This window comes from Besnoitia besnoiti, chromosome I (genome assembly GCF_002563875.1).
Source record: "Besnoitia besnoiti strain Bb-Ger1 chromosome I, whole genome shotgun sequence".
In the NCBI taxonomy this organism is placed as follows: domain Eukaryota; phylum Apicomplexa; class Conoidasida; order Eucoccidiorida; family Sarcocystidae; genus Besnoitia; species Besnoitia besnoiti.
The window spans coordinates 2435093-2452244 of NC_042356.1; the positions used below are offsets into that span (position 1 = coordinate 2435093).

Sequence of the window (17152 nt, forward strand, 5' to 3'; positions counted from 1 at the left end):
CGGTTAGAAAGTGAATACGCAATTAAATCATCGAGGGACTCTCGGTGATTGTCTCCACAGCCGAAAGACGTCAACGTGTTGTAATGCTAAACGTCGATGCTGGGTCGCGCATTGTGGACGCCGGCGTACAACAAGCATGCAGTTAGACTTACCAGAGCGGCGAGACCCGTAGCGGACGCGGCATTGCCACCGGCGTCCACAATGCGCGCCCAGCTCCCAGGGTTTGAGTTACGTGGACGCACCTTGTCCTAAAATACTGTCACTCGTGTTAAAACAAAACAGTGGCGCGCAAGAGAGTGAATTTTCCGATCTTCTAGACTCAAGGCAGTAACGGTTCAGTACGGGTGCTAGTAGTGAATGTCAGTTACAGACCGCGGACACCCACCCCCCTTGGAAACCCCGCTACCTATCTACCGAATTTGGGGATATCCCGGTAACGTGCACATACAGGTGCACGAATGCATTATGCCTGTTCGCTTCGCGTTCAAATAGAGCTAAAGGCGCAAGCAAGCGAGCGGTGCCTCTCAGAGGGCCACGTAGCACGACAAGCGACAGGGGGAGGGGGGAGGAGCGGGTTCCTGGAGTTTGTGGGCTTGTCTGCAACTGCCGTTGACAATGCTGCACAAACGCAGTGGTCCGGCAGTACCATCAGTTCAGTCTATGGTAGGCTACTCCAAGTGAAGCACACGAAACCTGGACTCTGAACCGCTGAAGAAAAACAAAGAATATGTGGTGCTGGCTCCCCTGCTGCTCATTCGTGTGTGTCAGGGGAGACAGCGAGTTTGTCAGGCGCCCCCTGGCACGCGTACTGCCATCTCGCGTCAGCGCTGTCTAATCGTTTCAGTAGTCTGTTGTAGAAACATGTCCGTGGAGACCGAGTAAGTGATCTCCCACTCCGTATTCTACTGCAATAGCGGCTTAGCAGGTCAGGATCCTGCAGATGCTGTGGGGATGGAGCGGTGCAACGGTCGAGCCACCGGGCCATTTGGGTCCTCACATTCGAGGGTAGTTCAATTTTTCAAAGGTTTCCGTTGAAAAACCCGCTATGCAACCTAGCAGACGTCCCTTTGGGGGGAATATCGGGGAGAGGCGATCCTTGGCACTCGTGTGACGTGGCACACCTGTGTAAGCATTATTTATGTCACGTCTTATCCAGGGGTCATTGCGAAGTCGGTAAGGTCGGATTCTACGTATACTTTTTGATTGGTCCGATAGTTGCTTGATCAGCTTGTAGGAAATCAGTGAGGAGCAGGCGTTCATGGCTCCCAGCGTTTGCTACTCGTCGTCTTATTCATAGCCAGTACGCTTCGACGAAATTAACTCCTGTCCATGAATCGCAGGCTGCTGCTGTCTACCGCGAGACTGGATAGTCTCCTGCGGACACAGCTCCAGAAAGTGCTGCGCTTAGGTGTGGTCTCGTCAAGGATTGAACTGGAAGAAGACTCCCGTAGCTGCGCGTTTGCTAGTTATATTCGGAGGCGGCGGATGGCGACGTTAACGCGCCTCTATTCATGTATTACGTATCTTGCGATAAGGCTCACAGTCTTCCTAGTCACCCTTCAGCCGCAGTGCGTCGTCCCGTGCAGCGCGCCAAACCGAAAGTCCGCAACCCAGCCATGCTTATGTTCGTTGTGTAACATGGACAAACTCACAGGTTTGTCTGGGGAAGATGACTGTCGGCTCTGCCGTTTTCTCTTGGCATACAGTCCTGTGAGATACTCAACGCAGTCTGAACACTGATGCACGACTGATGACAAGTCAGCAAGGCGACGTGACGGCAGTGCATCTTGAGTGACATGCCTATTTAGCTTTTAGCAGCAGCAGTGTGAGTTGCTGAGTCTGGCAGTCTCGTGGTTCATCTCTCCAAAACCAAAGAGGGATCAACGTAAAATGTCCTGGATTACCGAAGCTTTTTCCGTCAGCCCGCATCCGCACTCTTGTTGTTCTTCTGCTGGACATTATTGTATTTTTTCACGCCACGACCTACAGAGACTGGAAAAATATTTATTGTGTTTGGTGCCGAGCCATCTCACACATTTCGTTTTCGTTCATTTCACACTACGTGGGCAAGGTATAGGGGCCATCACGTCACATCGGACCAATGCTGAACATGGGGTGGAGACGTTGCTACGCGATCCGTTGAGGGATTCAGAATAAGAGCGGTGCCGGTTGTCAGACTGGAGGATTTCAATGTCTGCTTTGTTCGCAACAAGCTCTGTACCCTGTGCTATGTCAACAAGAAGCACGCCTACGCTCCCTTGGCACGAAGACAGCTTACACGGAGGGCACGCAGCCGCCGCGAGCGGCAGTGGGCCAAACGGATGAGCAGGGAACGATTTAGTGTCTATTTTATCTGAACGGCTTTGGAATCCGTCCCCCGCCATATGCATTCTGATGGCGAACGTCCTGGCCTCAGCGTGTGTAGGGGAGCTTTCCTTGTTACGGAAGTCCTCTTCCAGAACCGCTGCCTCGCAGGGGTGGCTTGAGCGCTTTCCCAGTTATCCTGCGTTTGCGAGAATCCCAGTAACAACAAGTTGCTCACTATTGCTGTCCAGCTTTTGGACTGCTGCGAGAGCTGTTAACCGGGCGTCGTACCAAGGGTGGACCGGCGTACAATCCTGCTAAAACCAAAGTTGATCACGCGTAGGCAGACTGTCGTTGACGGTGTAATGGCTGCTCCACGGTCAAAGGACAGTGCGAGTAGAGACGTCACAATTTAATGTCGTACGATTCTGGAATATAACGGGATGAAATGCAGTGCATCTCGTGCGGCCACCCCGCAAAGGATGCCCCTCTCAGAGGATACGCGTGAATCACATCTGCAGTGGGCGCTAGCTTGTGAAGTGGCAAGCCCCGTTTGCACGCTGCGAATATGATGCGATATGCTAAAGCAGGATCGACAATACGTCGGTATGTCTCCGCAGCATCGTACTTTGTGACGGCGCGGGAGAGCAAAGCAGCACACATTAAGAAAACCGGAGACAACCGCACTCACGTATCTCGGCCTCCTGCCGGCGCCTCAGGCCCTATCGATGAATATGCGGTGCGCATCACAGCGTGGAGAACATACTAAACAACAGTCTGAGAAATTAGAAAGGCGACAGATGCAAGCTACTGGATTATGGTTGGTGTAGCTCCGAAGGCTGAGCAGCACCACATCAAGAATGCCAAGTTTGTGACTGCGAGACTTCCTGTCGGACGCATTTTACTGTCATCTGGCTTGTGGCTAGGAGGTTTGACTCCGTCCCCTTGTGTTGGGGCAACGTCATTTCTTTCGATCTCGCTGAGGTACTCCAAAACCTGATCCCGCCCCAGGCGGCTTCACTAAGTGTAGGGTTTCTATAACCTTCGGCAGGGATATGCATTAGCATCAGGCTCCCTTTCTCGCCATGAACACATCTCATATTGCAGCGCCATCAAATGCAGACTTCGTTGTTGAAGTACCGAACTCCGCACGTCGAACGAATCATTAGCAAAGATGCCTCCAAAAATCGGTCGCGCGCCAAAGGATCTGGGGACGGGCCGGCTGCGCAACATGTCCCAATCGCCACAACGGAAGACATCCTAGATTCGATTTTGCCGCCCCGTGAATGGACCGAAAATGGACAGCTGTGGAGGCAAAGAGTCAGCAGCACCCCAGCCACACGAGCCGATGTCATTGCTCTCCAAGAAGAACTTGACAAACGTCTACAGCAGAGACAAGCGAGAGAATATGGACTCTGCTCGATCAGAGAGAAGCTTTATTCGCAGTGCTTCGACGAGATCCTCCGGCAGGTACGGACATCACAAAACTGCTTATTCCAGTGGCTGCCCAGTCTCATATCTGATTGTGGAAACTCAAGAGCGAGGCAAAAACCTGAAGGTTCCCTCCTTGTCTCATCCGTCTATGGTTCCTGTTTCCTTCCCAAGAATCGCCGCTGCCGAATACAGCAGAGTTCACACAAAGCCACGAGCACGCTTTGGACACGCTGCGACGGTTCGACTGGAAGGGATGGAAGTCGCAAACAGGGGCACGATGCATCGAATGGCCATCACCCTCGAATGAGGATGAGCGCTCAAGGCAGCACGAGCACGACGCCCTTGTTTCTCGGGGTGCACTTCATTATTGCCACGTGTGAGACGACGCTCGCCATTTCGAATCTTCCTGGTTTCTGTGCTCACACAAGCAAGTGAAACGCCGGATCTTATGGCAAGCTCGTACAAGAATAAACACACTTAGAGACTTCCTCGGTGTGGCATCACTCAACAGTGTCGTGGAAGATGAAGAGCCTGGCAACACATCACAAGGCTGTCTGCGTTGCGACGCCGAGCTCGACACTCGTGCTGCCGCAGTTTTTGCCACCGCGACCGATGCGCCGTGACCGCAGGATGATATCTTTTCTTCAGGTGACAATTGCGTGTGCTGAGAGAGGCTTGCTTCTTCACCGCGTGCGAACCGAGCTTCGAACCATGATCCAAGCATACCAGAAGTTGTATGGGTCATCTGCAGCCTTCGGCATGAGGAAGGCGTTGCAGGCAGAACAGAGGAAAGATGAGATGGACCAGCAGCTCGAATTCCTCACTCGAAGCAACCGACAGCTTGAACAAGAAGTAAATGTGATGGAGCGATACGTCGAGAAAACAATTCAGGACGCGAAGGAGAGAATGGAACAGGTAACTTACGGAGGAAACGATGTGCACTCAGGTCTCTGGCAGCTCTGAAGGTTCGTATCGCATTCGCCCACAAAAAGACTAGATACCACCGTGGAGGATTCTTTGTATCCCCGGCTTCTGGAAGCGCTGTGCTGCTGTGGCACTTGCGCCTCAGGAAGAACAAGACCACAGGGCGACAGTAATGGCGCTGAAGAAGAAATCGCAGAAGATGCGGCACGAACTTGAACGCCTTCTCTCTGTCTCAACTCGGCGATGACCGCGTTTCTCAACACACGCGCGGAATTCCAGTCTGCATTGCCTAAACCTCTTTTGTCGCCCTCCAAAAAAGGGTAATATTTACGCAAACATCATCTACCCTAGCCGGCCGGCAATAGACTGCGGGAACGCGCAGGCGGTAGCGGAGTGCAGATGGCGGCACAGCAGGAATCTTAAACACTAAATGGTCAAATGCATCTATCATCCACAGCTTCTGAGGCTTGCGAGGGGCTAGAGTGCTTTCCAGGGCTTCGTGCCGGTCGTTGCATGCTGGATCACGCGCACCTCAGCGTTGAGTCGGACTGGACCGTAGAGCAGCGTCACTGTCACAGCTATCTTTGAACACAAAGCTGAAGGCAGTTGTCGCACACTCACCTGACAAACCGGGTATCTCAGGCGTTGCTAGAGTGAGGTTTTGCGGGGGTCCCGGAACTGTACCTGCCCGCGCAAGCCCAGCAGCCTGCGAATGGCGCCGCGCCTGACCAAGCTCAGTTTCCGCAGTAGGGCGTCGCGCATCTAGTAGAATAAAGGCACCCGAGCAGGCGCTGAACTCACACGACTCTGAAGTGACCTTTTTCTCCCACCGATCGAGGCCGTCACGACTCGTGCACGAAGATATTACAAACGGGAACCTGTTGGGGTTCTGAACAGGCATCTCTCATTAAACGAAAACGAATCAGAGCAGTTTGAATACACCCTCCCACGCCCATTTCCGCTGCTCGGTTGTGCTCTAGTGCATTAATCCGTGTGATATGCGAGAGTGCATCCGTATAGCTTGAAGGAGGAGTGCTGCTCGCGAAAACCTGGTCTAGAGGCGGAAACCGATCTAACCTCCGAAGGCGACCACGCGATAGCACATGGTTCATGCAAGGTGAACGCCAGAACGTGTATGAAAGACGCTTCTTTTGCTTGCCTCAACAAGGGGCATTCTGTTTTCAAGCCCATGAAACCTTTATTCCGCCCGTGCAGTGGAACAGCCTATTTATCTGGCATAATCGGATGCGATGGAACTGGATCCTTGCTGCGACTTGCGTTGTTACCCCACTCGACTGCAACTGCCCAGCGTGTTGACAAGACAAAGATCAGCTTGCTGCTTCTGTTTTGAACGCACGCTTCATGCAGAAGAACTCTATGGTCGGCTGGTACGAGGTACGGGCTACAGGGGTTTCTCAGAAACTTGAGTAGTTCTAGCGACCGCACTTTATCGTGAGCCCAACACAGTTCTTGCCTCAGGGAGACACACCTCCCCTTGAAAGGAGTCGAGTCGCCTCAGACATGGCATGAGAGTTGAGTTGCAAATCGCTGTGATTTGGAACTTCGCAGCGGCGGCCATAGCCGCTCTGTGTGACCTGGGCTCCTTTACCTACTGGCTCTCAGGGCCGACCAGCGCATGTACCGTGGAGCTCTGCGCATGCGCAACCGTGCTCCCCTTGATCTTTAACAAATGTTCAACGAGACAAATCTTGAGTTCCTCCAGCTGCGGGGGAGATTAGTGACAGCTTTACGCGAGTTTCGTGAGTTCGAGGACCAACGCCATGCGTCAAGAGTGAAAAAGATCCCTATCTCGGACCACATGCGCAAATGGGCTTGCATGCACATGCTATAGCGCTTTCGACGCGAAAATCTGCGCCCCGCGTGAACACGGTTTTCGTCCTTCCCGTTTTACGACAGTTGTTCCTCCCGCGTTTTCTGAGGCATTGACCCTTCTTGACTGCCACTCGTGCGTGTTGACCTGGCGACTGGCGGTTTTCTGCGGTCGAAACTCGGTGTCTGTGTGGCGACGACGGTCGTCGACCCTTCCTTTGTCGGGCGGCGTAATTTTCGCATCGGAGTTTACCGTTGCATAGATTTGTCCTCCATCCCTTCTTCATCTACGGTCTTTTACCGGGGTTTATTTTACAGCAAACACGCTCAGAAGCGAAGCTGAAGGTTCATTCAGCGATTAACAATTTGGCAAGTCGTACGCTCAAGCCGGAACGTGTCTAGCGCCGTTGGAGGAAACCCTTATATCGGTACGTGGTCCTTCGTCCTCTCCCGTGACTCGTTTGGGTACTTCAGTTTTCATCTTTCGCTGTATCTGTTTCAGTCCATACGCCATCTCACGCGTTCTTGTGGTTCTTTGAGAGCCGGGGGCGCGGCTTGGACGCCCGTTTGCGTCGTGTCAACGGTCTGATTTTCGCTTTCTGAAGACCCAGCTTCGTCAAGATGCAAAACGATGAGGTCATTTGGAACGTCATTAACAAGGACTTTTGTTCCTTCAAAGTGAAGACGCAGCGCGAGGACATGTGCAGAAACGAGTACAACGTGACTGGCAAATGCAACAGAGTGTCCTGCCCCCTAGCAAACAGCAACTATGGCACGGTTGTGGAGCACCAGGGCGCGCTGTTCCTTTGTCTCAAGACGATTGAGAGGGCCCACCTGCCAAAGAAGATGTGGGAGAAGATTCGGCTTCCTCTCAACGTCAAGCAGGCGAAGCAAGTTATCGAGAGAGAAATGAAAAACGTCTACAAAAATCACCAGATTGAACGATGCAAGAGAAGGGCGATCAAGCTGAAACAAATGCTCGACCGCATGCGCCGGCTCGAACTCAAACCCAAGTAAGACTGGGCGAATTCTCGTCCACTTTCCGCGATATCGGACTATGCTTGCCGTTCTGAGCCCTACACCCCATTCCCTCGCATGCAAGGATCGCGCCCACGCCGTTCTTTGCCGTTTGTAACGGGTGCTCTGCGCGTCCCGTTGCGCACATACCTCGATGGAAAGACTAACGCGTGTGTGTAGATCACGCGCAGGGCGCAATGGTCTTCACCTGTGGATTCCCAAGTGTCCCGCGTCGCTACGGGTGCGGGTATATTCTCGTTTGGGACGTGCTCTGAAGCTCGAGCGTCACCAGGGGGACGGAGGAAACAAAGCGCCAAACGAAAAGGGAGGGCGACCAGACACGGATGGGCCCGCGCCAGCTCCGCCGTCCTGCCTAGGCGAAACGCGCGGCTCTGACGCGCGTGGACATGCGTGTTTGCAGGGAGAAGCTGGTGCCAGTCAAGCAAAAGACCGAGCGCAGAGAGCGCGCGCGCGAGAAGAAGGCAGAGGTCGCTGCGCATTTGGAAGACGTTATCGAGTCCGAGCTTCTCAAGAGGCTGCAACAGGTATGGAATCTGTATGCACTGGCTCCCAGAAAACGCTACTCACAGCCAGACGCCCCGCAGGCATCATCCGTTTGCGTGGAGTGTGGCGCGTCCATGCAGCGCCAGACCTGTCTGCAGAGCGGCGTCTTCTGTGTTCAACACACGCAAATGTCTCAGATGTGCGGCACTGCATGGCCTTGTCCACGCAGTGTGTCGCCTGGGCCGCGACCCTGCCTGGATCAGTGTGCGGCTGTGCCGCCGGATGAACCTCTCGGGCGACCCAAGAATGGAGTATTCAGCCCGCGTGCATGAGGTGTGTGGCGTGCTGCCGTCCGGCGATCTCAGAGAGATGTGCATGCTCCTACTAATAAATTTATCCATATTTATATTTACATTTACATGTACTTACTTTCGCGTGCATCGTGTCCATCTCTGACTTTTCTTTGCGTGTGTGTGCGCAGGGTGTGTACGGAACTCTGTATAACTTCGAGTCCGAGAAGGCTGAGGAGGCGGAGGAGCAAGAGGACGCGGAGGAACGACGGCAAGGCAAGGCTGAGAAGAAAGGTGAGCGAGATGTTTTCTTCGCCCTCGTGTGCGCGGCTCTTTGTGCAGCATTTTCACTGAGGCGGAGGGGAGGAGTCGGATGGTAGAACGCCTGCGCAGCTGCCAGCAGTCAGGCCGGACTCCAAAGTAGGTGGCTTCTCGTTGCGAAGCCGGCTCAAGGAATGGGAAAATCGTGCGCGGTGGGCGCGGACTGGCGGTCACCGTTCGTCTTTGAGTTTGCTCTTTCTGCTTCAGGCGCAGTCACGTTCGAAGAAGAGGAAGATGAAGAGGAAGACGACGAGGAGGCGGCATCCGACGAGGACAGCGAGGAAGAGGACCAAGAGGACTTTGAGTGGGATGAGTCCGATGAAGATGAAGACATTGAAGACCTCGAGTTCAGCGAAGAGGACTTTGCGGAGCCCGCGCGAAAGGCCGCCAGGCGCGGATCGACGGCGACTTCGATGGAGGGCCGCCGCAGGCGGGCAGTCCAGCGCGAGGCGGAAGACGAACAATCCGAAGAGGAGTCTTCGGCGAAACGAGAGGAGGAGTCACGCGGTTCGTCAGGAAGGCGTCTCTTGCAGGTTGCAGGGCTCAAACGACAGCTTGCCAAACGAGGTGAGGGTTCAACTTGCTGGGAAGGCGACGGCGCAGATATCGCTGCGCAGATACAGGGGGCAGAGCAGGGAGAACGGAGGCAGGCAGAAGGCGAGAAAAGTGCGCGCTAGGGTATACCTCACGCCTGAGGGCAGTGAGGAACGGAGAGGGTTTCTCGGGGCGCAGAATCTGTGATTTCCGCAGCTCTTCTCAAGTGCATTGAGATGTTCCTACACATTTTCGTATTTGCGTTTCGGTGGCAAAATCAGGCAACAGCTGGTCTCCTGCTTTAAGGCCACGCCGGGAGGGGGAAGCCGGTGGGGGCGGGCATGGCGAGTTTCCTCACTGCGTGATATCGTCTTTTGGGTCCACTTTCTCCGCCTTTTTGAGCTGCAGCTGGTCCGTGAAGAAAGAGGCGGTGTGGCTACGTGTGTTTTTCCTTCTGTGGGTACAGGCCGACCACGGGAAGCGATTCGTTTTGAGGAAGAAGAGGAAGAGCCTATGCTTCAGCGGAACTGAGGCTCGTTTCTCCGTTTCAACGTACGGGCTTTGTTTTCAGCAGCGAACAGGCCCCACCTTCCATTTCTCGTACGCTGCTACGCTCTAATTTCACCCTCACACTGTTCATGAAGGTTGGTATAGTTTTGTATCTGTCATGTTTTGATGAATTTCTTTCTGAAATGTGGTCCTTTTGGCTTCTTGAAAAAACTGCCCACATGCCGTGCGAGACACCGCACAACTGCAACTTCTTCCCAACGCACGAAGAGGCCGATGCCTCTCTCTCCGTCACGCCGCGCCGGCTTTCCTGCGTACGTTTTCTGCAGCGAAGATCCCCTGGAGAGCGTTGAGGAGCTATTGCCTCCAGGCGCTGGAAGAAGTGACGCGTCCTTTTCTCTCGATAGCTGAGTTCTACCTCGCGCATGCTCAGTGGTCGCACTCTTTCACTCGCAGGACTATAGGGCTTCAACCCGAATATATATATATATATATATATATATATTGATATATATGTAGACATATGGGTGCATAGGCGTGGGTATCTATTCATTTGTGCACGCTTGTGTGTCGAGGCGAGATGTACGAGGCACGTATGCGCGGAACGCTGCTAAATATGCAGGATATTTAGTTATAGATAACTCACTATATCCATATAAGGATGCACAACAGCGTGCGAAGCTCACCGCTGCATGGTCAACGCGCCGCGCAAGCAGAGAAAGACCTGCTACTCCCTGTTAACGCACGCGCATGACAACTGGTCAGCGAGCGACAGATGCCTGCTCTATAATGATCAAGGAGCCGCTCCGCTACTCGCTTTCTGCGTTTCCCGGTAGAGAATCGAAGAGATCTCAGATGAATGTCGGCGTCTCGCGTTACCGTGTTAGTCCAAAAAACTTTCAGTGTAGGTTTAGAGAGCTCCTTTTAGAGGTGCGCACTAACATAGCAGGAGGCAGAACTTTCGCCGAACGCCGCGTGCGCTGTACGTGAAAAGGGCGGCAGAGAGCAGTGGCTGCAGCGTAGTTATAGCCACGCTCAGTACCATGCATGCCATTTCGCCGGCAAGAACGACGAGGCTTCAACAGCCAGGCCGGATGATCAGGAGTTGCGGATGCATACGTCGAGCGCTTCGGGACTGGCTGCCCGCCACCAACTCGTGTTTGCGGCTTCCGTCGCCGGCGAGGCCGTTCTGTCGATGCCTAATGAGACCCCATGCCTGCCGTGGCTGACATCTCCTCGTTTACTCGAGCCATTTACTGCATGCCTTTCGTATTCGGCCTGCACCAGCCGTCCGCAGTGACCCAGGTGTGCCGCGAGCAGACCGCCGCTGACCAAGGAAAAAACGAACGAAAGAGATGATTGAGGCAAACACACACTTCTCAGGGAGCCAAGAAAACGGCAGAGATAGCGGCAAACAGAACGTGGAAACGGAAGCAACAATGGCACGGCGCCGGCAAAGGGGGATATGCGCGGCGTGCGTGCACTCAAACCTACAGCTCCAGCGGAGCGAAGGACGCACAGAGGAAAACTGTGCTTATGCGGAGGTGAAGTCTGTATGGTCCTACCGATGCCAGATGTGGGCACTTCCCACCGCAGAAACACGTGGAGCTGATTAGCGCCTCCCTCATACACGACAGCTTACACTTTCTGATGCTAAAAGCCCCGCCTTTTCAACACTCTCCGTCCCTCGATGTTCGCTCCATTCCTTCCTCGGCACTCCCGACGCCCCGCCGCTCAATCTCTCTGTGCTCTCGTACAGCGTTGGAGTCATATTCCGGCCTTTATCTTCCAGTCTTCAGACGCTTCCTTATTTTTCTCATCGCCCTGCACACAGGTCTGCAGCCTTTGTTGCCCTTCTTCGGGTAGCGAGCCGAGGGATTGCGATTCCAGCAGTAGTACCCGTCGAAGTCCCGCTCTTGTCCAGGCAGGTGAAGACCTGTCTCTTCTTCACGGCGCCCTGCATGCGACGGCATCGGCAATGCGCGAGAGCACTCCGCACCGCCTTCTTGCAGTTCCGCGGCTCGCCTTTCCTTCCGGTCGCGTCGGTCTCTTTCCGACGGTGTCAAGCCCTCCCTGTTCGCGCGAAGGCTCGCGCGCTCCCGTGGGACCTGCGAGAGGAGTCCAGGGCAGGCGCCCTCCAGCACTGAATGGCAGCGAATCTGCGGAAGGGCTGCAAACGCCAGCGCCGCCTCGCAGTCTACGAGTTGAGAAAGGCCGCGCTCGCGGCCAGCGACCGGGCCCCAGCTTCGTGAAGCTGCTGCTGAGGCGGAGACCTCCGAAGGCAACAACCGGCTCTCAGCTAGACCTGCGCTTCGTGACGCCAGGCTGAGCTCCCCCGCAGTGCGAACTTCTTTGTCCCTCCACGCCTGCGCCGTTTCGTTTTCGGCGGCGACTCTGAAGAAGAAGGGAGAGGTTGTCGCACCGCCTCTCGGCGGCGCTGCAGCAGCGGCGTCCGCAGACAAGCTGCCGGCGGTCTCTCCCTCGCAAGTCACAGCTCTGGTCCTACACCTTGCTTTGAGACAGGAGATGCCCGCTTCGCGAGGTTTTCCCTCCGGGGAACCGTCCAGAACGCTTGTAAACTCTGGCGGAGCCCCCAAAACGTCGTCTTTCGCCTCCTCCCCTGGCAGTTCAACGCGTTCTGCGCAGCTTGAAGCTGAGGCCGCTGCCGGCGACGCTGGCCAGGAGTCGTCCGCGCGAGTTTTGATACACTTCGAGGCCAGAGCGCGCGACGGCGACGCGGCAGAAGCCAGAGAGGGCGCTGGAGCGGAGGGCGAAGGGCTTTCTGACAACGAGGCCGAGTGTGGGCTACTCGAGAGGCGCCGCAGAGGATAGGGGGTGGCTAGACAGTGAGGCAGCAGCAGATCAGGAGAGGGCGAGCCCTGCAGGCCGCAGTGCTCGAAGCCCCGCGGACTCTTGGGAGGGAAGAATTTACTTGACGCTGGACGACATTGCGCGTTCAGAGCGAGGAGCGAACAGGCCCCTTCGCCTGAGGATGTGAATTTCTTCAAGAAGAAAGCGGGAATACGCCCCGAGGGGCGAGAACGAAGGAAGGGAGCGAGCTCCTGCGCAGCTAAAGAGCATCTCATGGTGCGCTACTCGGGACACGCTGCAGTACAGCGACATGCAGGCAAGCTCGTACGCACAAAAGGCCCGCGGCCCAGCCAATGGGGAGCTTTCGCGACGTTGGACATCAGCGAGATTGAATGTGTGTTTGTTCGCGGAAAAAAGAAGAGGAACGGGAGCGCTTCTCTGGGGGTTTCCAATGCGCCAGGCTCTCCACGTACACGCCAACCGAACGACCGCGTCGCCATCAACCTCCAAGCATTCCGTAGAAAAGACATAAGATCTGGAGATGCCGAAACTAGGGCGTGTGTCGATCAGGAAATAAAGGAATGAACTCCAGAGCTTCGATTTCAAACATACAGATGGAAGCATGTCCATGCGAGGCGTGCGCATGCGACCGGACAGGGGCGACGTGAGGGAGACTGTAAAGGGAAACCGCGCTTTCCAAAACCTTACATGGTCATCCAGAACGCGGCACGAAACCTGCACACGCCTGGTTCCGCGCATTCGTTTTTCTTCAACTTCAGCAGCATGCGCAGCCGCGAGCAAGTTTGTACCCTCTGGCTCCCTAGAGACAGCCAGCCGCGATTTCTGATGCTCTGCTTCGTGCATGCAGTGCTTTTCACGCATAAGCCGAAAAACCTTTTTGCCGGGGAGACTGAAAGCGAGCCCGCTTGGCCTTACAGCAATGATGCTGTCCTGACACGAGAAGTCTCAAACCAGCACGTTGACGATTGGCAACTGCCGCGAGGAGCGCAGAATCGCGACAGTCCAGCTGAAGGTGTGTTCGTTCGTGTCACCTTCCCGGCTCTAGCTCGTAAGAATCTGTCTTTCGAGACGAAAGGAAAACGCGCGTCAACTTAGCTTCTACTTAGCTTCTTTTCTGTCGCCGCCCCCCTCTTGTCCTCTGCCAGTGTCTTGTGCTCAAGTACGCCGAGTGAGCGCCGTCAGGGCCTTTCTGGCGGGTGCATGAAGACAAGTTCCTTCTATTCTTTCCCTGTCTTGTTTTACGGAGGAAGAAGTTGTGTTGGAAACGGCCCCTTCTGACCCAACAGGCGGACGAGTTCTTTGCTGTTTGAACAAAATGGGTAAGACAACCCTACTGACTTCTCGCCTCTTCTGGTTGACAGAGCGGGGGCGCAGAATGTCAAGTTGAACGAATTTGTTGCCGTGGCCCCAAGAACGCAACGGGCGGCCGTTTTCTGCGGTTGAGTGCGTGGGCTGAAACGGAAAACGAAGAAGGTCCGCAAAAGAAATTCTCAGTCGAAGGGGCGACCGTCTGGAAGCAGCGGTGACCCCCCCCCCTTCCTGAGCGGGAAATGTATCCTGGCAGACAAGATATCCACGTTAGAGTGATACGGCGTGTGATTCGCGAACCTTGCTTCGGGACGCTGCTTCCGGATGGAGGACATGAGAAGTCCATCCTTCAATGCTGAGGCTACCTTGGTGTTTCCTTCGAGTGACCCCAAATATGCATGTATTTACAGCACATACGGGGTCACTACGTCGAACGATTGGCGCTCTCTGGCGGAGCTAGACCTGTTTTTTAATTCCATGCAAAGATCCCGCAATAGCAGGATGTCATATATATATACATATATATATACATGTTTACGTACATGTGCTTCACTGTTGTCAGACCGCACCTGTGTTGCATTTTTTGACGTTTCCGTCTACGCGCTCTGTACGTGCCTTGCTACCCTCGTGCCTTTAGCCCCTGAGAGAAGGCTCTTCGCGTTTCCGTGCTGTGTATCTGGCTGAAGGGAAGCGGCATCTTTTCTTCCGCGGGTGCCTCGCTGGCGACCCCGAGTCCTGAAATTCCTTCGCGTGTATGGATGTATGCGCGTACACACATATAGTGTACGAAATTGCTCGAACCGCGAGCGGTGGGGTCTTCTCCCGTTGGTTTCTCGTGGCCATTGTCTGCGTGCGGCGTCCGGATCGCCTTGAAGCTGAGGGGCTCTGTGTAGCATGTTGCCTTGAGGAAATTGCTGTGTTTGGTCGTATCTATCGAGACTCTCCCGCGCACCAACGCGCGCCGTATCTGCCAGCTCGGCGGTTACCGTTGGTTTGCTGGGGGATGCGATGCACCCAGACGCGGAGACGCCGCATAGTGGCTCACCGCCTTGTCTGTTTGACGCACTGAGGCCTGACGCAGTGCTGGGCTGGAGTCCTCCAGAGAGAAGACTGCGGCACGCCAGCCGCCTTTCCGGCGCTGCAAGGAAGACTTTCCTCCATAATGCTGTTTTTTGCTGTCTTTTGCAGTGGACAGCTACGACAACCCAATGTACCGAAACAAGCCGAGCACCCGGGTGCACGCCGCACCCGGTGGCGCATCGTCTATCTGCTTCGGCGATGATGGTAAGCGCTTCTGAGTTCAAGATTTCTCCTGATGTGTACGCTTGCCGGCCTGAAGTGAACTGAGAGAGGTCTTTGAGAAATGCTCGGGCTGTGAGCACACCGGCGACAGCCAACGGGGACTACTTGGGTTCGGGTTATTATTCGCGGAAGCGAAGGTGCCTTGCGCCCTGTGTCAGTCTAGGCTTCAAAATCCGCATGTCGCAATCCTGAATTTCCCGCTCGTTCAGTAGCTGGTTTGTGCGCGGTGTTTTCGTCGTTTCTGTCTCTTGCTGTCTGCCTGCCCTTGCTGGCCCCGTTCTGCCCTCTCGTTTCACGCGAGAACTTTGATTACCGTTTTGTTTTTCGGTAAGTCGTCCTCGGTCGCTTGGGGTCGGGTGAGGATGGTTTGGAAGGTGTTGTTTCCCACGCGCTGTCCTCGCTCCCGCACTCCGCACGACACCGATTCCCCATGAATCTGGGGTTGAGGGTTCTTCTGGCGATCCAGCCTTTCCCTTGATCGCCTGTGCTTCGTCGTGTTGTGTTCAGCTCCGAAAGATACGTCTTGATCCCGCGTTTTTCACTCGTTTCTGTTCCTTCTTTGGGTTTGTTTCCGCAGTTCCCTCGCCCTCGCCTGCTGTGCGATCGCCGGGAGTGTCCACCGCGTCTTCCCCTGCGCCTCCCAGTGCCAGCCCCTCTCCAAGGCCCCCTGCTGGAAACCACGGAGTCTCGCAGGACTGCAGTGCTTCAAAGACTTCCGTTCGCGTGCACCAGCCCCCTGGAGGGAGATCCTCGAGTGAGTGGAAACAGCATTCCTGCATCCGTTGGCAGTTCCCTTTGCTGGCGCGGGCGGTAACAACCCTGCATGCGATGTATTTGTATGCGGACACGTATATAGACGGACACGAGCACAGGTGCGACGAAGGATCGCCGCCCATGCACAGCATGCATAGGCCCCTGTGTAGGAAACCGGAGTGAAGGGCTAGCTCCAAGAGCTGACGTCCACAACAATTGCTAGCTCCGTAGCATCACACGGAGGTCCGGTAGTGGCTCGGGGAGGCTAGTTCTCTGTGGGCGCGAGGTGATTGCAGGTCAAGCTGGTTTTGCCCCGTTTTGCTCGTGAGAAGTTCTTGGCTCAGTCCGTCGTGTCTCTCTGCGTATATTTACATCTTCACATACATGCCACATGTTTGCTGATTTACTCACCTTGAATACCCGCTGCACCGTTGCTATGTTTGTATGCTTGTATCGTATGCGGGTGTGTGTGTGTGTGGGTGTGCTGGTTTCAGTTCATTTCGGCTGAGCAAGTATTCGCTACTGTGAGGGTTGTTGTCGCTTGAGATTCGTTTTCTTCCGTGGAAAGCCAGACGTTGCGGAAATCTGACGAAGTCGTCTACGAATCTGCAGCTACACGTAGTACCGCAATTTCAGGCGATGAATTCCGTGAATGACCCATATGTTCGACGCCGTGGCAGAGCTCGCCCACGTCGGTGACATTTCTTCAACGAAGATGCCATCCTTCGTTTCTTTTTTCTTAACTGGTCCTGCTTCATTATTTCCAGTGCTACCTTGCGAGTCTGCTCGGCGCCCCAACCCTCGTTATGTATCCATGAACATATATATATATATATATATGCAAAAAATCATCAGTGCGATCGGCAACCACGGAAAATGCCTTAAATTCAAGTAGATATATGTCTCTCTGCAGAGCTGCGCCGCATATATATTGACGTCTATATTTATATATGTATATACATAGTGCGGTTTGATCTTGCAAAAGTGTGTGCCAACGCAGGGACCTCGCGCAGAGGACGCTCACTGATTGTTGATTCAGACTGCCGACGACTTTCGACTCCGCCCAGCGTTTCCTCAGTAGCGGAACGGGATGACAGGCATTTTCAAAGAGTAGACACATCAAGACAACATGACAGTTCGGTTAGTTTAGTTGCCCGTGCTCATAAGCATGTGAGCAGTGTGAGCAGTGAGGCTCCTACACGAAGACAGCAAGAAAAAAAGGGGCGCTTTTAAGTTTCCCTTAAAAAGCGCCCCTCTTCTCGGATGCAGAGTCACGACGACACTGATAAGGT

At 54.5% G+C, this 17152-nt stretch overlaps 4 protein-coding genes across 4 annotated transcripts; 3 read left to right on the forward strand and 1 right to left on the reverse strand.

Moving 5' to 3' along the window:
• Window positions 1-3420: 3420 nt before the first annotated feature.
• On the forward strand, window positions 3421-4909 carry BESB_003660 (putative inner dynein arm light chain; the record flags this gene model as incomplete). The annotated part of the gene is made up of 3 exons (XM_029359121.1): window positions 3421-3774; window positions 4387-4653; window positions 4808-4909. The coding sequence occupies 3 exons, from the start codon at window positions 3421-3423 to the stop codon at window positions 4907-4909; spliced, it is 723 nt and encodes a 240-aa protein (XP_029222034.1).
• A 2204-nt stretch (window positions 4910-7113) lies between these two features.
• On the forward strand, window positions 7114-9689 carry BESB_003670 (Mak16 protein; the record flags this gene model as incomplete). The annotated part of the gene is made up of 5 exons (XM_029359122.1): window positions 7114-7505; window positions 7931-8054; window positions 8495-8597; window positions 8832-9191; window positions 9625-9689. 5 exons carry the CDS (start codon window positions 7114-7116, stop codon window positions 9687-9689), a joined length of 1044 nt encoding a protein of 347 aa, XP_029222035.1.
• A 1757-nt stretch (window positions 9690-11446) lies between these two features.
• BESB_003680 (uncharacterized protein) lies at window positions 11447-12751 on the reverse strand (the record flags this gene model as incomplete). Its single annotated transcript, XM_029359123.1, has 1 exon — window positions 11447-12751. One exon carries the CDS (start codon window positions 12749-12751, stop codon window positions 11447-11449), a length of 1305 nt encoding a protein of 434 aa, XP_029222036.1.
• A 1061-nt stretch (window positions 12752-13812) lies between these two features.
• BESB_003690 (uncharacterized protein) lies at window positions 13813-16368 on the forward strand (the record flags this gene model as incomplete). Its single annotated transcript, XM_029359124.1, has 4 exons — window positions 13813-13816; window positions 14994-15089; window positions 15685-15861; window positions 16355-16368. 4 exons carry the CDS (start codon window positions 13813-13815, stop codon window positions 16366-16368), a joined length of 291 nt encoding a protein of 96 aa, XP_029222037.1.
• Window positions 16369-17152: the final 784 nt, after the last annotated feature.